Source organism: Dromaius novaehollandiae, chromosome 2, assembly GCF_036370855.1.
Source record: "Dromaius novaehollandiae isolate bDroNov1 chromosome 2, bDroNov1.hap1, whole genome shotgun sequence".
NCBI classification, from domain to species: Eukaryota; Metazoa; Chordata; class Aves; order Casuariiformes; family Dromaiidae; genus Dromaius; species Dromaius novaehollandiae.
Genome location: NC_088099.1, coordinates 80,899,324 through 80,923,123, shown reverse-complemented (window position 1 = coordinate 80,923,123; position 23,800 = coordinate 80,899,324). Strand labels below are relative to the sequence as shown.

General features: G+C 39.3%; 2 protein-coding genes across 4 annotated transcripts; both read left to right on the top strand.

Moving 5' to 3' along the window:
* On the top strand, positions 1-10,555 carry LOC112982723 (carboxymethylenebutenolidase homolog). 3 transcript variants are annotated; one of them, XR_010387426.1, is made up of 6 exons: positions 1-231; positions 665-887; positions 6,370-6,512; positions 7,295-7,386; positions 9,482-9,596; positions 10,266-10,553. XR_010387426.1 is itself a non-coding variant. In XM_064505471.1 (5 exons), exons 1-4 carry the CDS (start codon positions 5,342-5,344, stop codon positions 9,503-9,505), a joined length of 282 nt encoding a protein of 93 aa, XP_064361541.1. In that variant the 5' UTR covers positions 5,306-5,341; the 3' UTR covers positions 9,506-9,596; positions 10,266-10,555. The 3 variants fall into 3 exon arrangements, 1 of the variants encoding a protein (XP_064361541.1); XM_064505471.1 differs by lacking the exons at positions 1-231; positions 665-887 and adding an exon at positions 5,306-5,364 and having other exon boundaries at positions 10,266-10,555; XR_010387427.1 differs by lacking the exons at positions 1-231; positions 665-887; positions 6,370-6,512 and adding an exon at positions 6,940-7,077 and having other exon boundaries at positions 10,266-10,554.
* Positions 10,556-12,478: 1,923 nt separating this feature from the next.
* Positions 12,479-20,927, top strand: LOC112982727 (carboxymethylenebutenolidase homolog). Its single transcript, XM_026099317.2, has 6 exons — positions 12,479-12,724; positions 15,230-15,452; positions 16,217-16,324; positions 17,362-17,504; positions 19,232-19,323; positions 20,430-20,927. Exons 2-6 carry the CDS (start codon positions 15,238-15,240, stop codon positions 20,607-20,609), a joined length of 738 nt encoding a protein of 245 aa, XP_025955102.2. The 5' UTR covers positions 12,479-12,724; positions 15,230-15,237; the 3' UTR covers positions 20,610-20,927.
* The last annotated feature ends 2,873 nt before the right edge of the window (positions 20,928-23,800 follow it).

Below are 23,800 nucleotides of genomic sequence, written 5' to 3'. Positions count from 1 at the left end.
TTAATTTGAAAAAGCTATAATTGCCCAGGGATTTCTTTGTTCGGGGTCCCTCTTCGGAGGCACCCAGCTCGAGCTGTAACTACTGCACGCGTGTCGTTGCCTTGATTTGGCTCCGAACTTTTCAGCGGGAACCTAGGGTCGGACCCTGCTTGAGTTGTAATTACTGCACATGCATCGCTAAAATTTACACCCAGGGTGAAGAGGACCAACGGGATGCCGCTGGATCCACGGGTGATGATATCTCTTTCTCTCTCTCTCTCTTTCTCTCTCTCCCCCCCCCCTTCACCTTTTCCCCACCTTTTCTCCCCACTTCGTGGAAAATAAAGTTGAAAGGTTGTACGATATTTGACCGGTTTTAGCGTCTTAATCTCGTCTTTGGGATCGTAACGAAACCCTCCCGATACTGGATCAGGACACTCACTGCAGTCCTGGGATATTGTGAGTGACTTGGGGTTTAAGAGTGTTTGCAGAAACCAAAGAGGGCTCATGTCAAGCACCTGTTAACAAAACACCTAGAGCTTTCACTTCTAACCTTGCGCTACAAACTGCTTATTACTAGGCATTTGGAGGGGACTGTGCGGATTGCATGAGGACTATGACCCATAGTAATAGCTATTGCCACAGATAACTTATATTACTGTTTGTCCTTTTTGCTTTCTTGCAGATTCCTAGCTGGCTAATGAGTTGAGGCCCTGCCCATGTGCTACTGGAGACAGGTTTGACTATGAGGTTTGTGGGCAGGAAGTACAAGTCGAACACATCAAGGCGTATGTTTGCAAACCATCTGGCAAATCAGACAAAGCTGTGGTTGTGATTCATGATATATTTGGATGGCAACTCCCAAACACCAGATACATAGCTGATCTGCTCACAGCTAATGGATACATGTAAGAAATCTTTTCTTCTCAAAAAAAACCCCAATCCCACTCTTGTGTTTTCTAGGCCTATGTAATAAACTATTATTCCAATACACAACGGGAAACTTTTACAGCTGCAGTTTGAGTGAAAATTTTCTGTATAACAAAACCACAAAGGAACATTGCTTTGAAATGTAACAGAGTATAGCATGCTTCCTTCATATTTTGCTGCTTACAGAAGAAATGACTGTGCACATAGAATGCTTAGAATATTGAAAGTGTGATGCAGTCAAAAGTGGTTCTGATAAATTTCCCAGCAATGTGGGGGGGGGGCTTTAAAAAGTAGTGTGTTCTGAAGCAGAATTAAAGAAATAATTTTTGAAGTGTGTATTCTCTTTTAAGAAGTCTTTAAAATAAATCCTCTTTGAAGCTAAATTATACAATGGGATTTAAAAAAAAATTTATCATCAAAAATATGGTGAATCATATGTACACATGGGGTATTAAGTATAATCCCCTTCTTCCTTGTAAATCTTTCACACTCAGCTGATCTGCAGGAGTTAAAAGTGGAACAATGTCTTGCAACAACTGGATGTGCTGTGTCTTGCAACAACTGGATTTGCAGTGTACATTACAAACATGCGTATAGGGTTGGGACTGGCCTGTTGAAGCCTCCAGTCCCTAAAACAAGCCTCTACCTCATTCTGTAGTGGTCTAGCTTTGAGGGATATTGCCCTTAGTGGTTCCTGTTTGTGGAGCTGAAGGGAGCTCTAGGTGCCTCTGTTAGATAACGATGAGACACCTCTGTGAGGATTAGGGATTTCTGGTCCACTAGAACAATGAATATGGCCTACAGTCTTCTCTTTTCTGCCTTCTTTCCTGAAGTCTTGACCCCCCCTGCTCAGATCCAAGATTGTGGGATCCTTCATTATTTCAGTAAGAGTCTACTCATTTAAAAAATACTCAGTCTCTGATGAATTGGTATTGCTCCACATTACCTGAATGATTTTCTGTAATTCTTCTCTGTGATTCATGCCATGTCATACTTCTGTTTGTAACCCCATCTTTCCCTCCATCCATCCTGATAATACTGCAGCGGTCAAGGGAAGTTTCCACTGCTCTAAGCAGGAGGAAAGCTGAGAGTTGTCAAGCACCAGTCTCTCAATGAAGAGAAGCAGCGCATGTTCCTTCATTGCATCATGATACGGCTGAACTGATGCACCAACACTTATTGGCAGGAAAACAGCTGGATTTTTCCCTATTACAGCATGGGAGCTATGAGAGCTGGATTTCTGACGCCACATGAAGAGTAATGGCTTGTACTGTCTTACCAGGCTTGTTTGAGCGACAAAGAACCTGTTCTTGTACGGGCTTGGGAAAGTTCACTTTCAAGGCAATATGTAGCCTTTTTGCCAGGTACTTACTCAAAGGCTGTGCAGTTTTGCCTAGACCTTTCCAAATGCAAGTACGCTGTGTTTATCCTAACTTTAGGAAGCCACTAATTTTTTAACAGAAATGATCCAACACTGTACAAAAATGCTTTCAACACACTTTGATCTGCTTTAGGCCAAACCAGTCCAGTAATTTCACCACGATCCTTGAGATACATCCCATTGCTTCACTGTGGGCTGTGCTTGGGACAACACACAGCAGCATCCTGGGGTGATCTTGTGATGGATGCCTCAAGGTCCCCTGCTCGTTTACTTCTGCATGAGGTGACTGTCTTATCCACTAGTGGCTGCACCATAATAATTCCTGCTGGTTATGCCACACTTTTCAGCTGAGGTCATGCTGAGCCACCCCCATGATACAGGAACTCTGGTCATCAGTAATTCCTTCTCTAGTCACTAAAGGATGTCCACAATAAATCACTCCTCCCTTTCTTCCCATACATTCTTCCCTTTCAGCCTTTCACTTGTTCTTCCCAGACCTCACAGACCATATGCTCTTTTTTCTAGCTTATATGTAAGCCTTGTGATGTGTTTTGTAGTAAACGACTAAATCTTCTGTAATTATGTTGCTTAAATGGAACCCATTAATGATGGATTTCATCATTGTTTTGTCACTGATGGTATTACATTGTTTGCAAAATCTAAAACTGTTGTAATCAGAATTTTGTTTAATCATTCCTTACAAGTTAATTCTTTTATTGTGTGTAGTTTCAATTTATATACTCAGGTAAAATACTGGGGATAAAAATACTTACTTTTTCCCAGTTTACATCACAAATGATGTTATGTGGTTTAGTCATTGAAAAAGCATATACAGTTACTTATAGATGTTTTCTAAAGCATATAGGCCTTTCTGTAGAATAGTTAACAATGATAAGCATGACTTTATCAAGAAAAAGAAATCAATACAATATTATGCCTGGGTAGAAACTTTCCATGGTATAAAGGGGCAAAAAAAGGCTCAAAGTTTGATTAATTTGTTTAACTTTTTTTTTTCTTTGTGCAGAGCCATCTGCCCAGACTTTTTTGTAGGAAAAGAAGCTTGCTTGCAAGCCTTCTGATGACTGGTCCAAGTTTGATGATTGGCTGAAAACTCGAGATGCTAGAAAAATAAATAAGTAAGATGCCAGGGAGCTGGATTGCCTGCTACTGTCCCCCCCCTTTTTTTTTTTTTTTTTTTCTTTTTTCATTGAGATTGGATGCAGCTAATCTACCAGTGAGGCTGCGATGCAGTGGGAGCTGTAGCTCAGACAAGGCCAAGCAGTAGTGCCTCAGCTTAATAGCAGCTTCCCCAGGAAGGCGGAGGTCAGCCCTTCCTGAGGCTTACCTGCAGCACTGTCTGTGAGCCTGTCCTCATGGTCACTACAGAGAAGGAGGCCACCCTCAGTTGCACTGTCTCTAAGTGTTCTCTGAGCCCATGCAGCAAGCCCCCAGAAGGGGAGGGCTTATAGCATGCAGTCTCTTCTTTTCACCATGAAGAATTTTAAAGGCCAAATTGCTGTGATTCAAGCTCATGGCATATTGGCTACCTTGAAAAAGAACAGTAACTTCAGACAGCATGAAGCAAGACTCTTCTGCTAGCATTTCGGCTGTTTGGCCTAGCTACGTAGCAGAGGGAGAAGAGCTGCTGCTGCCACAGTCTTAAAGTCAGACTCTTGCCTTGGCCAAGGTCAAGGGGAAGGTACAAGCCTGCCCCTACCTGCAGACTTTATGTCCTTGTAGTTAGTGAGATCAAGGATAACTTCCTTGGATAACTCTTTAAGACGTTATTTTGGCACCACTGCTGAAGAAACTCTTTGTTAGTTCCAGTCCTGTCCAGCTATTGACATAACTGCTTCCCGTTTCGTGCATTTTAGGATAGCTGATTGGAATTGTATTCAGCAGTGCTGGCATTTTCATGATCTCTCAGATTTCCTGGATGCACATCAGCCCAGTTATATAAGAACATCCTTTATTTTCATTGGCTTATACTTGCCTTTTAGCAACAGAGTCTGTATTACGTATTTTAGATTTCATTTGCAGCTTTCAAAACAGACTTTATTGGCTTCTTCCTGAACAGTAGCAGAGTGCCTAGAGCAGCTCTTGTATTGCTCTTTCCTGTCTCCCTGAGTGAACCTAAGAGGTAGCTTTGGGGCTTTCTTCCTTTGCCTCAAAGGTTGCTTCTTGCAAAATACTGTTTGATCCAAATTGTCATGTCTCTTCACAGTGGAAATGCAACACCTCTTGAGAGAAATGGGACTGATTTCTTCCGCATGGTGATAACACCCAGGGATTCTTTGGTGTTGTGTCTGTCCTAGGCAGAGTGACAGAAGAGAAGACTGATTAAAATGGCCAGTTACCTGAATATGACTCAAAACCAAACAAGATGACATATTTGGAGGGGGGAGAAGGAATGACAGCTGAAGTAGCTAAAATAGTAGGCAAGCACCAGCTGCTGCTCTTCATTACAGGAGTCTTGGTGCTCTTTATAGACCAGGTATGTCCTCGGGCTGTTAAAATCAGGCTGCTACAAGATGCCAAGACCCTTTGCCAAGCAAAGGTACTTTCCACTTTGTGACCTGGACTAGAATCTTCTCACCTTTAAACCCTGATGTAAGGATAGTATCTCACACCCATTTGTCTGTTCTTCCAAATAAATGGCTCTTGTCCTTAGTGAAGAACTGTGCATTGAGACCATCCACAAACTGAAACTAATGCTTAATACGTGAGGCGGTCCTTGATGAACAGAGATCAGACAGCTCTCTGAATCTGCCCTGGCTTTCAATAAGCTTTGAGTTTAACTTGGTGGAATTTAACTTGTTAATGTTAGCATGTACACAGTCTCCTGGTTTTTTTGGTGCTGCCCCTGAAGAGATCATGTCTCCTCCCCTCCCACATGCAACACTGCCTCAGCGTTTATCAGCAAAGACCTCCTGTCTCCTAGCAAAGGTGCTTTGCTGCCTTAGTAACACAGAAAGGAGCTGCTGGCAAGATAACACTGAGGACAGGCCAGACTAATTAAACACCAAACTAATTAATTTCCTGGGAGAGCAGATGTCTTTCTTGGACTTTTGGAGGTAGCTACGCTAAAGGTTGCTGAACTTACGTATTTTGGTGGGGAGGTTAGGGGAGACATGATCGAATCACATCCAGAGAGCTCCTGTCTCAGAGGGCTTAGTTGTGGAACCTCAGTTTGGGATCTGTCCCCTCTCTTCTGCAATGGGAAGGGAGGGTTGGGCTCTGCCTGCCAGTTCTTGCAGGTGACTCACATTTCACATGTCAGTTCCAGTGAAGAAAGGATTTTAGGCACTTATTTTGAGGGGGTGTGTGTGTTTGCTTGTGTGTTGGTGGATAATGTATTTGCAAGGCTGATGTATTGACATCATACAACTTGCATGTCCCAGGGGGCAAGGATTTGGGACTCAAAATATACTCTTGAGATGCTATAAAAGACTTAACTGTTATGTCTGTCCCACCAATATCTTCTCTGTACTGCCTCTGCAGGGCAACATCCACTTCAGGGGTAAACGGTGTTTTCAGAATACAGCATTTGGGCAAACTGTTTTTTCAAGCTACATGTAAATTCCCAAAACATCTTCCATGTTTGTTACATTGACTATCCTGCAGCAACATCTGATATTGCAGATGCTAGCTTACGGTTATTGTCAACATTGTCACTGTCTAATGGATGACATTCTCTTGAGAAGGTTTTATTACTTTTTCCATCTACATTTACAGAACAAAAATTTACTCAGCTTCTCAGAGAGTTTTAAGCGTTCTTACCTGTGAAGTAGGTGTTATAATCAATCATTCTGTTTCCATCCCTTTAAGTTTCTATCAATGTATGTTATTCATATGGTGGTTTCATTTAATTCCATTGATTTTTTCCCCCTCTTTTTGAGGATTTCAGATTAGCAATCACTAATATTTGTCTGAAGTAATGATTTCTTTAAGTTTATGGAAGAAAATATTGTAGCAACATGATATAGGGACAGCTATACGCATCTTTATATTTTCTTTTCAGATTTTCAAATATTGGTCTTACTATGGGTGTTTAATTTGCATTTGTTTATATGTCCTAGAGAAGCTGATGCTGTCTGGAAATATCTAAAGGAACAGTGTGGTAGAAAGAAATTAGGAGTCATTGGTTTTTGCTGGGATGGTATTGCTATACGTCACCTGATGATGACATATCCACAATTAAAGGCTGGTGTATCTCTCTATGGTAAGTAAATACATGGATAGTAAGTAATTACTTGGTTGTAACAGAAGCAGGTACAAATATGTATTGTGTAGCTTAGGTACTTGATTTAGCATTATTGATTAATATCAGGCTTCCATTTGGTGAAAAGAGACATTTTCAGCAAAGTAGGAAGAATATTATGCAACAAAGATGGTGGTGAGAATTTTTGTTCCTAGTTTCAGAATGGAACTAGGAATTTTTGTTCCTAGTTTCATGTTAGCCGTGCCTTTATTTTTGTGTCAGCTTTGGGCTGACATAGATACTGTCCTCAGGTCACCTGTCCAATTCAGCTCTCTCTTCTTGTTTGCTGCTGCTTTGCAGCTGCATGCTACAGAGCTCGCACTTTGCCCGGAAGCAGACAGTGTTTTCTGATCTCACTGCTCAGTAAAGTAGATTGCGATTATTTTAACTCCAGCTTTCCATCCAAGAACCTGGGATGGCTCACCTCTCCTCTGATAATATTCTCCAAATGTAATTCTAGGACTACTGAGTAAAACATTGGCTTTCCCGATCAGTTTCAAAGAACTCAAGCTTGGATGCACAGAAGGTATTGCAAGTGTTATTAATGCAGATACTCCATCTGTAGCTTAAGAAATTGGCTCAAAGGGAGTTTTTTAATCTAGGAGGGTATTCTTCTAGGAGTCATGTTTGTAGCAGCTGAGATGAGAAAAACTTCTCACTGCAGAAGCAGAGTGCTATATTTGGATCTGAATTTCACTTTAAAAGTCAGTTGATGAGCTGTTGTTTTTTTTAATATTTCCTAGGACTAATCAAGGATTCTGATGATGTATCCAACCTGCTGAACCCTACATTTTTCATTTTTGCTGAAAAAGATGAATTAATTCCCCTTGGTCAAGTATGTCATTAACCTCTGTCTTATTTCATTTCTGAGTTTTTGAATTTTCTTCAAACTGAGCCTTGTACTATTCCTTGAGGATCAAAAAAATGAGCAGAAAAATGGGAGACTGACACAGAAGTACTAATGTAACCTAAGCAAAGAATGAGAGCTGTATTTTTTTTAAGTCTCTTTCTTTTGTCAAAGTATTGCTCGTAAATCAGGTAACAAAGTTTTATAAAAATCCCACTGTTGTTTTGGATTACTCTACTCAGGGTTTAGGCCGAGTCCTTGGCTGCAGGACTTGCTTTCTATTGATCCCAGGAATCTTGACAGAATTGTTTTTCCAGATTTCACACTGAAAGAAACGTTTAAAAGTGGCAAGTTATTGGGGTCAATAAAGTAGAGGATGTGATGAGGAACAGTGATTAGGAGTCTGTTTCTTTTTTAGTTGCATTTGATGCTTTTTTTTTTAATTAGCATGAAGTAATTAGAACAAGGTAAGCCTATGAGGGAACTAACTGTTAAAGAATAGCGAACTGAAACTGTCTAGAGGTAGCTGCTTAGCACAACTTATATAAAACTTGCTTAGCATGAGTAGCTAAATTTGCTGGAGCCTTAGGCTGCACTTAGATAAAATAATGAACTTTTACTTAGTCCAGTGAGAAAAGGGCCTGAGAACTGATTCAAGCTGGGAAGATAAGGAAGTTACAAGCAGTCTGCATTCCTGCATCTCACACTCCAAAAGGGAGGATGTCAAGGCTTTGAAATAAGACCAGTGCAGGGCATTAGGACCTTGAGGGGCAAAGCCTTAGCTCACTGCTGGGGCAGTGTTAATTGTTATGATTTAGAATCACCTCCTCCTCCTCAGGACCTTGAGAGAAAACAGTAAGACCCAACAAGAAACAAGGGTACAACAGTCAGCAGAAACCACAGCAGTAAAGATAAGGGAGAAAAACAGCCTGCCTAGGAACAACGATGAGACCCAATAAGGAGCAGGAGACCCCAGACCTAAAAATTACTATTGGTCTGAACTACCGCATGAGGGGTGGGAAACTTAATTTGAAAAAGCTATAATTGGCCAGGGATTTCTTTGTTCGGGGTCCCTCTTCAGAGGCACCCAGCTCGAGCTGTAATTACTGCACGCGCGTCATTAAAATTTAATTATTTAATTTGCTTTGATTTGGCTCTGAACTTTTCTGCGGGAACCTAGGGTCAGGCCCTGTTATGGTGGCCGACAAGCCTGATTTCCATAATGCTGCCTTCTGTATAAAAGTTGCTTTTGAACTGCACACATTCTATACTGAGAATTACTAAGCTGCTCATGCAGCATAAACTCTGCTCCCTTGTATGCAAATATTTGCGCCTAAATACAATTTTTAATAACAGGATCACATTTTATTACTGCAAACACTGCTCTGGCAGTGTGGTGGAGAGATAGTACTTAAGAAGTGAAAGAACTGTTTGGTATGTATCCACTTTCCAGTCCTGTAATGAAGGAGATTATTTCTGTTGTTCGTTGTCTCCTCTAGTATTCACAACTTCTGCTCACTATACAAATTTTGTTCATCACCAAATACATGTGCTGAATAGAAAGGTGGACTTTCAGATTGAAAAAAATGCTTAGAAGTAGCATTATGAAACACATGCACAAAGGATAGAGTTACGGCTGCTGAGGAAAACTTCGGTCTGTGTTTTACGAACTTTTGGTCATTTTGCTCTCCACAGCTATTTTCTGTGAAGCCTTAATGAATGTCTGTACAGTGATGGACAATAAGCCTTATGCGCAGATATGTCTGCATATTCTATGGAGTGAGATCATCTTGTGGAACAAGTTCCTTCGGAGTTTTCCTTGTTCCCATGCATATCTACCAACATATTTCTAACAGGATTTATTATATCACTTGTGCAACTCCAAATTAATCTTTGGAGATCCAGGCTGTAGAAATTTCCACTTGAATTTTTCACATTTGCATGCTAAGTTTGAGGTAGAGAAAGAAAGATTTTTCATGTAAACTGGCTTATGTTCATGATTGATTAGCCATAAAACAAAATACATTGAAAAAGTCTTCAGTAGGTCAAACTGTATTTGGTTTTCATACTATTACTTATTCAGTCACCTAGAAATAAGTGGGAGTAAAGAAGATGGAACCAGACTCTTCTCGGTGGCATTGAGTGAAAGGACAAGAGGCAATGGGCACAAACTGGAATACAGGAAATACCACTTAAAAGTAAGAAAAAACATTTTTACTGTGAGGGCGATCCAACACTGGAAGCCTGGATATGCTGTTGAGTCTCCATCCTTGGAGATATTCAAAACCTGACTGGAAATGGCTCTGAGCAGCCTGCTGTAGTTGACCCCAGTGGCTGGACTAGACAATCTCCAGAGGTCCCTGCTAACCTCAAAAATTCTATGATTCTTTGAAATTTGGAAATGACATTATCACTTACTTTCAACACTTCTTGCTAAAATTTTAAAAAGGACATCTTGTCCCCATTTACATTTTTCTAAACAATAAATAGAAACATTGTTCAAGCTTTCCAAGCACATACTCCCATAAACCGTGTACCAAATTGCATCCATAGGTGTTTGTTGGAGGCTTTTTGTTCATTTTCAGCATATTTAGCATTACCATATATTACACAAGTAGGAGATATTTTTATTGTTTCCTTGCAGATAGTTGGACCTGCCTTTATATTATAACAAACTTTCCAGACCCTTATTTCAAAAGACGATTTTCTTTATATCTTTTTTTTTTGTTGTTCTGTCCATAGGGGAGCTTGGTTAATATTGTCTAGCCTGCGTGGTAATTCAGGGAGTTGAATTATGAATTAGCTGAGGACTGGCACCGTAGAATATGGCTATTTTAATATATCTACTAGGATGTTCTCTATTACAGGTCACCTTACTGGAGCAGAAGCTAAAGCAAAATTGTAAAGTTGATTATGAAGTTAAAATTTATCCAGAACAAACTCATGGTTTTGTACATCGCAAAAGAGAAGATATCAACCCTCAGGATAAACCTTGTATTGAGGAAGGAAGAAAGGATATGATCAACTGGCTGAATAAATACATTTAATAGAAGAGCAAGCAACTTGAATTAGTAACAATTACATAATATATTGTGAAGATTTTAGATTTCAAATTAAATATACCATCAAAGAAATGTACCTCGTGGTGCGTCTCATTTAAAAATAATCAACGGTATTAGCTAACTCTTCTCTCTCTTTGCCATGGGTTTTTACTTTTTTTTTTTTGCTATTAATAATCCACATTTCCTTCCTTTCCTTGCTGCTAACGCCCTTCCCTCTTTCCCAAAGGCAGACTGTAAAGTTCCCCTTGAGTCTTCAGAGAATTCTGGCCTGTGACTTTCCGGTTAGTATTGCTTTTCATATGATACCATCAATATATAATGTCTTGACCTAGCTGTTGCCTGAGTGATGTAGCTGTCATACACATTTTTCTGGGAGAAAAATATAGATGTCTGGAAGCTCACTGTACTTTTGATTACCCCAGTGTAAAACCTGGATAGCCCTGAATTCAGTGGAGGTCCATTAGTATTACTAGGCCAGATATTTTATAAGAGGACAATCAGGTCATGTATTTAGAGAGCAGCAGTCATTCATATATATTGAAACAGTGTGTGTACTCCAATGCTGCGGTTATGCAAACAGGAAAAAAAAAGAACTGAGTTGCAGTATTCGTTTGAAGTGACAGAGAAAAATACATAAAGACAAGCACAGCCAAATCTTCTTCAAAACCCATGACTCATGAAGTAACTGGAAATTCAAGTCTAGAGCCAAAAGGAGTGTGTGTTTACAGTTTGAAGTCCAACCAACTGCATGTGCAGAGATTATGCATGTGGTGCGTTAAGTTCTCACTTCTGTGTGAAAGTTCAGGAAAAGGATTGTTCAGAAAGGAACATGGAACTAGCAAGAAACCAAATTAAAACCCATTTAGCTTTTAAGGTTTCATTTTAATTTTCAGATCGTGGGGAATGGTATTATGTATCAAGAAGAACTTCCAGAGTCACAGTACTTAGGGAAATGAAAAGGCAGCTAGGCAAATCCAGAGAGGAAAAATGTATATATTATATATATTGCAATATATTATTGTAGGTAGTCTATATATTGCAATAATTTCTTGTTTCTAGGAAGGATTTGAAGAGCTAATTTTCTAGCATTTATTTTACTACTGTTCTTTGAAGTCGCTATGGAATTTCTAAACACCCTATGTGATATAAACTGTTCTTTGTAAAATGTGATACAAGTGGGAAAAGCCAAAAAAGAAAGGACTCATTTTTGACCCTTTTGACGTCACTCTGGAATTCTGTAGTGGGCTCTTTTTTGAATCATTTATTCAGCTGCATTAGGAATTGTAAATAAATAATATTGATAAAGTTCTTTAGAGTATGGGAAATAAGCTCACATAGGAGGACTAAATCGTAAGGCTTGCCTGAGAGAAAAGGTGTGGTAGCACTGCCTGTGCATTCAGTGGTATTTTTCAGATGTGCCTCTGAGGAAACAAAGGGTTTTGATAGCTAATGTCCTTAGATAAAGCTCTTTAAGGAACAACCCCAGTAATCCAATAAAAAGAAAATCAGAAGGAAGAAGGGAAGAAATAAAAATAAAAATCAGACAGTCACTTTAATTTGAAAGGAGATAAAGGACTTTTTTTGATAATAAAATGTCCTGTGATAGGATAGAAGCGTATCAGGATTTCTAACATTTTGTAGAGCAATCTACAAACTCATTCCTGTTTACATTTTATTTATTGTCCCTCTGGAGGAGAAAAAAATTTTCCTGTGCTGTATGAGCTCTGTCTTGCATAGAGTCTTGCAATGTCAGCACGCTCTGTTTCACTACCTCATCCTGTCCCTGACGTTGTAATGAAAAAAACAATCGAGAGAAATGCCAGCATAATGTTTAAAAGCGACACTACCCCGACCTCTAAACACATGGGAACACTGTTTTTCAAAAGGTTTTGTCTAAATGAATCACTTAGCTAAGTGCGCACGGCTCTGAACTACAAAGACCGGCTCTCCAGTTCTTGATGACGTTTTGTACAAGTTACAAAGCAGGTTTCGTGTTCAGATATAGCATTACTCCACATGAACACATTCTCTGTACAATTGCAAGAAAACTACAGGCTTTAAAAGGAAGAGCCTTAACTCTGTGGCTCTGTGACAGGCGAAGGCAAAGGCAGCAGCTTATGTAACTGTTACTTGAAGAAACATGATCCCTGCGCTCACCCGTTGCACTTTGTGACTTAGCAGTTTCTCTGGCGACTGATCGGATTGCGTTCGGGGTAGCTGTCCCTGCTGGGCTCCTGGGGCACGGTCCTCCTGGCTCACCACAGGTATGCACATTTTCTTGGCTTTAATGGCTTTTCTTCATGAGAAACGTAAAGCAAGTGTGTACTGAAGCCCGATGCAGCCTGTTTTGGGGACCTTTATCTCCATGCCTTGCTAAAGGGTGCATGCTCATTTAAAAGCCAGCAGGCCACTGCTTTCCTCCCTGGTTCTTAGAGATGACTGTTCAAAACCTTTTTGGTTTCCCTCTCGAGGTAAGGACGACCTCTCATGCTGAAAGTCTGCTGAAAGCAAAAGAGCCACACAGAGGGTTTTTTTTATTTATCTGTTATTAGGTTCAAGTTTATCAAAACTGAAGTTAGTTTGATCTTCAAACGCTCAAGTGTTTGCAGGTGGAGATGGTGGAACACAAAACGTGGGGTGATGGCTGTGGGTTTAGAGCTCCTCCTAAAACAACACTTTGCTATATGTAATTAATTCTTAAAGGATATTTCAATGGGATGTTAAAATAGAAAACTATATATTATTTGCATATAGTGCGTACAAAGTTTACAAGTCTATATGGCTTATACGCCTGTGCAATCCCCTGCAGGCTTGTCTATGGAGCTCTTTTCCTGAGCTGTATCTTTACGTATTTCTTATTTTAAATTTTACTTTAAATTTTATCAGATAACCTAATGCACAATGTTTACAGTTAAAGCCTTTAAGGACATACTGGCTGGTATTGGGATTGCACTTGTGCTTTTTGAGTTCTGAAGTTTAAGTTTCTTTAATATTCACTTGCTCTTTTTGTTTTCTGAATTTTAGTCTGGTCAAAAGGCAATAGATTGTGGAAAGAAAAGCAAAAATTAGTTAGGCAAAAATTAGTTACCTCCTCTTTTCTGTTATATATTTAAACTGTATTTGTCTTATATGCCTGTCTGTTAATTCATTTTTTCCTGATAGGTATATTTGAAATTATGGGTCTTATATCTGAGACTATAACATGTGAAAAAACACCAGCTATGGGTGGATGTGGCTTATTTAAGAAAATGTGGAGGATTAGTATAAATGTATGTCCAAGGTTAACACAGCTTAGGTATCAAATAAGATACAACTTATCTTGAATTGATCCGGGGAGGATGAAATCTTGCAAGTTCTGCGAGCATAGCCCTGCTGACGCTGCTTGTGATAGCCTGAAATTAAGAGTCAGTAAATGCAGTACATCTTGGTCCCTAGAAATCTGTGCAAATCTTCTGCCTATAGGGTTTTTGTTTCTTTATTTTCCTATTGAATTCCCCTTTAGCGTCACTGGTATTCAAGTAACAGCGACCTGTTTCTCCCCCTTCTGTCCGTGAGGATATTTGGGGTGGCCCAGTTTGCACGCCTCCATTTTGGCATCGTGCAGTTTTCTTAGGCAGTGCTCACAGACCTTTGTGACTGGTCCATGGAGAGGTTAGGTGAAGTTTTGGCTAAATTCTCTCCACATCCTTGAATAATTTGGAGCTACTGGATGCATATTCAGATATGTTATTTGAGTCATTTTGCAGCAATATGAACTCAGTTTATTCAGTCAGTTAATCCAAGCCTAGTGGCATGCGATCATTAATAGCAGCTTACAATCATTAACTTGAGACCAAGTGGCTACATAAACTTTTGTCAGTATCTACTGGCATTTTTAACCTTTGTGGGTAACTTGTTTACCTTGACTTATGCAATAGTTTGTAAAAATTTAACCATACCTTATTGTCAACTTGTTCATAAAACATTTGGCTCAGCTTAAGGAATTTTTGCTCGCATTCAGTTTTCTTTTTTTTTTTCTTATCGTGGAGTTTGAATGTGTTTCTTATTTGTTATTAAATAAATATGATTTTATCCTGTGGCTTTCCCTGGTAAACATATTTTTATTAGCACCTTTCCTTAGTATATTCCTCCAAAATGTGGACATCTGAGACTAAGGCTGTTTAGCAAATGCATTTCTTGACACTGAAAAGATCTGCTAGGGAATGATTTACATCTCTAGTGGAAACTATCACGTTTAATTTAAATGTAGTTATATCTCTGTCCACAGAAGTTGCTTTTTTTCCAAAATGTTGAGTCATGTATTGAGCCTTTACAGTCTATACTCAAGTATGTATGTTATGCATTCCTGACAAGAACATATATATGATGAAGAGTAAAAGAACTGGCTTCATCACCGTCTAAATAAGTTTCTGATGGTTGCCTAGCTGGTTAGCTTACTTTATTGTAGCTGTAACAGTAACTTTTTGTTACTGTATTAATGTAGACCACAGAAGTCATAGTTATAGACCAGGTCCCCGCTGAGTTAGGCTTTTCATCCAAAGAGTCTATAACATAAGTAATTCTAACAAAATTAATATTTATAGAAAATCAAACCAATGTGCTGTTTGACAAATGTCACATTTCAGATCTAACGATAATCACTATGTTCACAATATTACTGTAATGATTCAAAAATTCGATATTTTATGCTACCACTCTATTTTGACCTCTTTCAGTATGGTAAGCTGCAATATTCACCACTGAATATTTTTTTGTTCTTCGCACGTTAGTGTCACACATGGCGAATGAAGCCAAACCCTGCCCATGCGATATCGGAGACAGGTTTAACTACGAGGGCTGTGGGCAGGAAGTACAAGTTGAGCACATCAAGGCGTATGTTTGCAAACCATCTGGCAAATCGGACAAAGCTGTGATTGTGATTCATGATATATTTGGATGGCAACTCCCAAACACCAGATACATAGCAGATCTGCTCACAGCTAACGGATACATGTAAGAAATCCTACCGTTTTGAAAGTGTGGTTTTAATAACAAAGTTGTCTCTCCAACTATTTCCTTTCTATCTAAGCCATATAAATATGGACAATTTTACAGAGTTTTTCTAAGGCGTATCTTATTTATTAAAACAGTGTAAGAAATCTAACATTGCTTAGTATTCCTACAATAAATTGATAGTAGGCAAGTACAGAAGGAAAGAGGAGAAACACAGAAAAGTCTGATTTTCCAGCTTTAACAGGGTTATTTGAATGCCTTCACTAGCTTTAAACAGCCTGCTTCCTCCTTCCTTGCTTGGCATTTATTGTTACGATAAAAATTCCAGAAAAGCTGAAACAAATTCCACAAAGGTAAAGTGTACCAGCACATGCCAGTGAAAGAAATATGTCGTCAAATACATGAAAAGCATATCGGACATATTCTTTCCAGTATTGCTGGGTAATACCTTTTAGCGCAAATGTATGTAACGTGCAATTGCAGATTTTGGGGGGAATTTGGTAAGAAACTGCTAAGGATTTTTTAACTGCAATTTAAAAATTGTCTTATTAATGGGTTATATCGGGGAAAACGTATCTGGAAATTAGACTAACTCTCCTTATTAGATGTAGAAAAATAATGAAGGTCCTTTGTATAATACATTGATGTAGATTAAATTCTGTGTATTAAACAAAATGAATTTACTGTGTAGAACACACAGACTTCCCTTTAATCCTTTACCAGTCTTATTTCATGGGCTTAAAGTGTTTTAATTTTTCCTGCAGAGCCATCTGCCCAGACTTTTTTGTGGGACAAGAAGCTTGGAAACCTTCTAATGACTGGGCTTCTTTTGATGATTGGCGGAAAACTCGAGATTCCAGCAAAATAGACAAGTACATCTGTTATTCATTGCCCAGCATGTGGGCATGCTTCTTTAGTAGGAATTTTTGCCTCAATAAAGATGCAGGATCAGGTCCTAAATTATTAACAGGTCAAATGCAGTGGGGTGTCCGCAAACAAGAATTTGATGCAGTTTGTGGGTCAAGCTCATGGTTGTGTGAAGGGCACTCTTTGGAGAAAAGCAGAAACTTTGAACAAGAATAAAAGTGACTATTATTTACAGACACAAGTACTCTCTGGAGAGAGTAGAAGCGAGATGAATGACTCAAAAGAAAAAAATGGCTGAGGCTGAAAGATGCAGCAGACTCCTTCCCCCTCAATTTGAGCCAGTTCCTGAAGGCAGGTGCAGCTTCCATCCAGAACAGTTAGGATGACAACACAGTCAGGAAACACCATTTCAATAGGGCTTGTTAGTCCTGCTCCCCGTCAGATCCCAGCTGGTTCAAAGCACACCACTTTGCCACCCTTCTAGCTGTATTTTTACCATTTGTATCGGACATGTAGCCTAAGTTACATAATTATTTTGCTGATGATTTTGATTCAACATTTTCAAAATTTGCTTCCTCAGTTTCATGTAGTACTTGATTTCCCCATGAACAGTTTACCTCTAGTCACACTTGTGATAATGGGATGCTCTTGACTAGCTATATGTCTCTTAAGCTTTTATTCTTGTTAGCTCACGAGAAAACTCTTGCCATTTGTGTAATTGATTGAGTTGCCATTTATAAAATCAGCGTAGGTTGTAATAACAGTGATCTAGGGAGACTGACTTATAAATTCTACTTCAAACATTGTCTGCTTTGTCTTCTCCCCTGGAGTTTCTCCTGTATTTTAGAAATGATTGATTGTAAGTTTGACTTTCAAAACTACAGTCCAGTTCTGATGTTGCAATAGTTCAAGAATATGCTAAAATCAAAAAATGGTGTAGAAATGGTAGAAGATGGGGTCAATTTTAATTAGTTATACTTTATTCTCAGATTTCCAGGAAATACTGTTAAAGCCTTAATTCACTTTCATTTATGTGTCTTAGAGAAGCTGATGTCGTCTTGAAGTACCTACAGGAACAATGTGGCGCAAAGAAGATTGGAGTCATTGGGTTTTGCTGGGGTGGAGCAGCAGTACACCATTTGATGCTAAAAAATCCTCATTTAAAGGCTGGGGTGTCCAACTATGGTAAGTGTAAGCTGTCTATAACATGGTGACACAACTGCAGCAGGAATTTATTCTGTGGGAGTATTACTGTAACAAAACTCTATGTTAGACCTTACAAAAGAAGGTGATTTTATTGTACAAAATCTTTAAGCAGTTTGACTTTTCGCACTCACCTGATCATAAGCAGCAAGACACATGTATTCATGTGGTATGGCCAGGACCACTTCTGCGCAACATGGGGTACAAGAAACACCAAGTGTCAAGATGTGGCATATGAAGACATGGACCTCAGATAGGGTGGTGCAAGAGATCGTTTATTGAGACAATGGCTGGTTATATAGCAACCAAACCCAGCCCCTCCTCCTTCCGCTTGTCTCCTTTGTGCGTTGTGGCATCTTGTGATAGGCAGGAAGGTACATACTGATCACTGCCATGTGGGCAGGAAGGCATGTACTGATCACGGGCAACTCACATGCACACATTCTGGCCACAGTTCATAGTTACCACATCATCACTTTCTGCCTTAGAGATTCTCTGCTGTCTTGCACAGCACCATCCTATCTCGGTCCCCAACATCAAGAACTTGCTAAGTCTCAGGTTCCTCTTGATGATTGATGACAAAACAGTTTCTGGACAAATCTTATACCTCTTTCAGGAGCCATCAGTTTTTATGGGGTGGATCTTTGCCTCTGAATCTTGCTCACCTTGACTTCTGTAAGTTTTAGGACAGCTTGCTGCTTGTTGTCTGTTTTTCCTTGTTTGAGATATGTGTTTGATGGCAGCCCTTCTGCTGTCTGTCTGCTAGAGCACAGGGTCTTCTACTGATGGCTGGGTCATCAGCACTGTGTTCTTGTCAGCCTGCCAGCCTTCTGATCATGGCATAAACAACACGTTCCTCAATTTTACTACTGGAAACAGCACCCATTGTTATTAATACAAGCCATTTTTTAACCCTGTGTTAAACCTGGTACTTACTCTCACATTGCCATGCATACTGCATTCACACCACCTTTATATTTTTGTTACAAATCTCTGTAATTCTGTATAACCCAGAGCAATCTATATTCTGAGGTGGAAGGAAGCTGAAGGTATTTTCCTAGAAAGCCTATGGGGACTATTTTGCTGCACTGATTGGCTGATCATGAATGAATTCATCAATGCTACTTGCTAATTTTTGGCTTTTCTGTGGTAATAATTCCAGTAATGCAACTAGTGAGCAGTCAGGGTGTTAGTTCTCTATGTAAAGATATTTCACTGTTGTTTAAATTCAAATATATTTGAATATTCAAAATTACAAGATCAATTTGTTATGAATTTGCATCAGTGTAAATACATGTACATTGAAACTCTGGCCATGTATCTGCAACCATGAATGTTTATAATTCTCTTCAGAATGGTCATACCAGCCTAGAGGCTAGACGGTGTATGGTGTCGAGCTTTCACAGCATCCTGTCTCTGATGGTGGTCAAAAGCAGATGCCCAGAGAAAACCATGAGAATGGAACAAACATATAAAGCTTCTTCCCTGACTTTTTGAGACAGAGCTGTTACTTCCATCTTTAATGACATCCCAAAACATAGGATGTTCCTGCAACAAAAGAGACTTTTAAATGAAGCATGTTTAATCCCATTACAAGCTGATCTTTTAATCAGCTCTAACTGATGGGAATGCCATTTATTTTGACTGTATAACTTTTACAGTGATTTCAAAAATGGTGTGGATCATTTTATGTCTGTATTTTTCCCTAGGAGTGATCAGGTTTTTTCATGATGCATACAACTTACTTCATCCCACTTTCTTCATTTTTGCTGAAAAAGATGATTTCATTCCACTGGAGCAGGCAAGTTTCTTGTCAGAGATTTTTTTTGTTTCTTTTTCATGCTTGTTTCATAATTTGGTATTTAATTAAGAGAAAGTAGAAAATTAATTTGCCCTTTCCTCCCTCTTTCTCTAACTTTTACAGTAATTCTACACAAATTTATGTTGTTTATCACCAAGCCAAAAAGATTTACAGTGACTCTAACAAATGTTTTCTGTTTCTGTTGCAAAATACGGATGCTTTAAATGTGAGCGTTCATAGGAGGAAAGGGGCAAGCATACATAACGGCAGTCAAAGGGATACCTGGGTCAGGTTTAGGACAGGAGACTCTCTTTAATCATATTGACGATGCATAAAATCAGCAGAAAATCCCCACCCATACCACTGGCATCACTAGTTGCAGGAGAATTAGTAAATCCTGTGACTATCCAATTCCTTCACCACTGTCCTGCAGAACTTCCCATCTCTGGCATGCTTGTCAGTGGTCTTCTAGAGCAAAATACAGATTTTTATTAAAGAAGTAAGTGTGAGGATCTTGAGGAGCAAGGGTGGCGAAGAAATGGAGAAGGATGTTTATCTACAAAGGAGACCAGGAAGGAAGGTGTGCTCTCATTGACTGTTCCCTTTACTTTCCCTGCTAAAAATTGCAGTAGCTTTGAACTGCAGGTTTGTATCAATGCCTCTCCTCCCTCAAATCAGCTTCAAATGGAATCAAAATCTTGCCCCCTTTTTTTCTTGAAGCCTGTACACAGTGACTTGTACAGGGATCACCACATGCAATCTTTCTTGCAATAATGAGCAGCGTTTTTTATCTTTGCAGGTATTATTAGACTAACCTATATGCTTTTTTTTGGTGATTTTATATAATCAGATACTCTTATTTTACTGGAGAGAAAAACCCTGGCCAAAAAAAAAAAAAAAAAAAAAAGGAAAGAAAAAAAAAGAAAAAAAGAAAGAAAGAAAGGTGTGCTAACATAAATGCATTTGGGTATAAGATTAACAGAAGAGACAACAGCAGAAAGGACATACTGTGTCTTCAGGAAAGTGAAATCCAGGATAAGCTGAGGACTGAAAACAAATAACATGTTAATTCAGTATAAGCAATGACAGAACACTCTGTGTTACAGGTTGCCTTACTGGAGCAGAAGCTTAAAGAAAACTGTAAAGTTGATTATGAGGTTAAAATTTACCCTGGACAAACTCACGGCTTCGTACATCGCAAAAGAGAAGATATCAGTCCTCAAGATAAACCTTATATTGAGGAAGGAAGAAAGGATATGATCAACTGGCTGAATAAATACATTTAGCAGAAATAAAATGCCCATAAAATAAACAATTTTTTTTTAGGAAATCAGGAAATGAGAGATCGTCTTGCTTAATATATTTTTAAAATAATCAAAATAAATTGTAAAAAACTTTTCTGCAGTAACACTGCATATTTGTACTTATTTTCTGAGCAGATGCCTAAACATTTTCAAATGTTGAAAGCCATAATTATAAAGACTTTTAAATTTGACCTTATGTATCTTAAAATTATGAGAATCTGATGTGGGATATCCTCTAGAATGTGAAAGTTTCATTTTTTTAATATTCATATCAATACAATTAAAATATCATTGAAACTCTGTGTGCACTCTTGAGAAATGCACTCATAAAAGCTGCTTTTATAGTTACTGGGCTGTGGGATTTTCAGCTCTGAGGTAAACACAGATGTGCTTGGAGGTTATTTAGATGGCGTGTGTCCCAGGAAAACCAGAGTGCTGTCTATGACTCAGTAAACAGCATCTGATCTGAGTTACTATGTTCTGGCCAGCTATGAGGTACGAGTGCTGGTCAGCCCGGAATACAGTGTGTATCTCCTGGATGAAAGCAGTTCTCCCTCCACCAGGCTCAGCTGACATTAAAGAAACTCTGTTGTCTTCCAAGGAGATTCCATGCAGATCTCTGAGATAGAAGAGCAAAAGTGTAGAGATGTACAGATAGAGGGAAGGGCTGGCCAGCGACTTCTGTGCATCCTGCAAGTCCTGACATAATTATGGCCTCAACATGTATAGGAGAAACTGAGACAATGGCAGACACCTTCATTCACTGGTGGAACCAAGTCTCATGCATGTGCCTGTACAGCCCTGATACACTGTGAGTATAGCAATGTACAGTCTGTACCAGAAGAAAGTAAGTTGGATATGTGGTTCACAAAGTCTGTAAAGTGGGAATTCAGTTCCCGGCTTTGGATTCTTGTACCGTTTCTCAGTGTAACTATGAGAACAGAGATGATGAAATGGTTAATGAAATCAAACTCCACACAACTATTGCCTCATATGGATTTTAAATAAAAGAATCTTGATTTCCTTCATTAATGCCCTGTCAACATGTTTCACAAAAGACGATGGGTAATATCTTGGCTGGCAAACCAATCCAGCTTGCAGGTTTTGATTTCATTTTTTTTCATGTGAAGAGACAGATGGCTCAGGGAATTGGGCTAAACTTTGCCAAATTTCTTCTGAGACGGGGGAATGAAGACACTGTGGAGTATTTTCTCCAAATTCATTGTCCTGGGAGAATTCAGAGTAGCTTGCTCTAGGACAGGTATTACATTTCATCATGCATTTGCATTTGCCATCACTGGGGCTGTAGAAGTATGGCATCTGAGATGGAAACTTCAGAATTTTGCCAGTGCTAACACTTACTTGACTAAAACAGGCACACTGTCTCAAAACTCACATCTGAGAGTATCCTTTGTATCTAGAGAGCACTGACAGTGTATACAGGTTATGATATGACAAACTCAAGTGGTGGAACCTAGCAACCTTAATATGAGGTAAATTAGCTGCAGAAAAACCCCATGTAGACATACCTAGGGCCTGATCGGGAGACCTCAGACAGTTACTTTTGTTCACCTGGGTATCCCCAGTGAAAGCACTGAGACACATTAATGTTAACCAGAGTTACACACTCAAGGCTTGCTTCTAGTAACTGTTTTTAATTTGATTTCCTAAAGAAATCAGGACTATATCATTGTGCTCTCTTGTTGGTTCCTTCCTAATAACTTTTGAGCCTTTGGATCAATTTCAGTCAAATTTGACCAAATGGTGAAGTCCTCAGTGCTATTTTTTTCTTATAAATTTCTGGAAAATCCGGACAGCATAGAGGAGACAGACTCATGGCAGTGTGAGTTCAATAGTTCTCTATACGATCTGGACTGCTTGCTGGCCAGTTGGCATGCTTAAAGCTTGGACCTTCTTGCACAGCAGTTGCCAGAGGATATAGAAGGAGCTGAGAGTTTATACCAGAAGGCAGAGTAAAGGCACGTGGGGTGGAAATGGCAGGGGCACAGAAGGGAACAGGAATGGGTTGAGGGTAGCAACAGGGATACGGAGAACTGAGATCCTGTTTGGGGGCAATCATACGGTACACGGAGGAAATGGAGGTTATTAAGGGAACTCAGGGGGAAGCCAAACCTCATGCTTAGCTGAAGAAGAAGAACGTAAAATTGAAAGGCAATAAAAATCTGTTAACAGAATCTCTTTGTTTCTATGGTGTTCAGGATGAGAATTTAAATATGAACAGTTTGCATTGTCTTGAAATCTGGGTTCCTACTCTATTTCCTAGACATTTTCCTTTCAAAGTAGTTACATGTAGCAGTAGTTATAGCAGCTCTACATGCTACCTACTGAATTAAGCATTCTACATAAACGCAAATCTTTGAGCCCCATGGTTACATCCATCTCCCCTGCTCAATTCTCCCTTCCACTCTAGAGAGAGTTTACAGAAATCCTTCTGCCAACACATTATTTTTACAGGTCCCAAACTCGGGCTGTAATTTGACTCTAACCAATTCAGACTGCCTGTGTCTTTCAAATTTAATCAGTTTTTATAAGCATTGGGAATTGCTGTTGACACTGTGTATTACGTGGCAGATGAATTTTAATCTGTTGTAAAGTTTTCTTGGTAAAATACCTCACGTGCATTTCTACCTTCTGAGGCCGAAGCATGTGATTAGAAATGTGAAGAGCAGTGCTACTGACTGATGTGCTCCTTCTTCCCCTTGTCTTGGAAGAGGGCACTCCAAGAATCTCAAAGGGGTTTTGCTTTTGATCAGTAATTTGACAGGCAAACAGCCTCTCCCAAACAATATTATAGGACAACTTTTAGAAACTTTCTCGGAGGGGAACTTTCAGCATTTTTCTGACTTTGCGTTGCAGGAATGGAGAACATAGAAACCTCCTGATCCCACCTTTCATAGACCAGGTGGGATTTGGCTTGTTGATGCTGAGGAAGGCTCATGACCTGCACACTGAGAATCGTTGATGCCTGAATGAAGAAGGTTGTGTGGACTAAGGTGACACAGCAGATCTCCCTGAGCAAAAGTTCAGGGACTGGAAAAGACAGGAAGGTTGAACAGGGTGGAAAGAAGAGCCTTGAAGAACATGAGCAAGTATCCTGCCCCCAGCTAATAACCTCTGTTCTCAAGAAGACTGAGATTTTTATATTAAAGAAA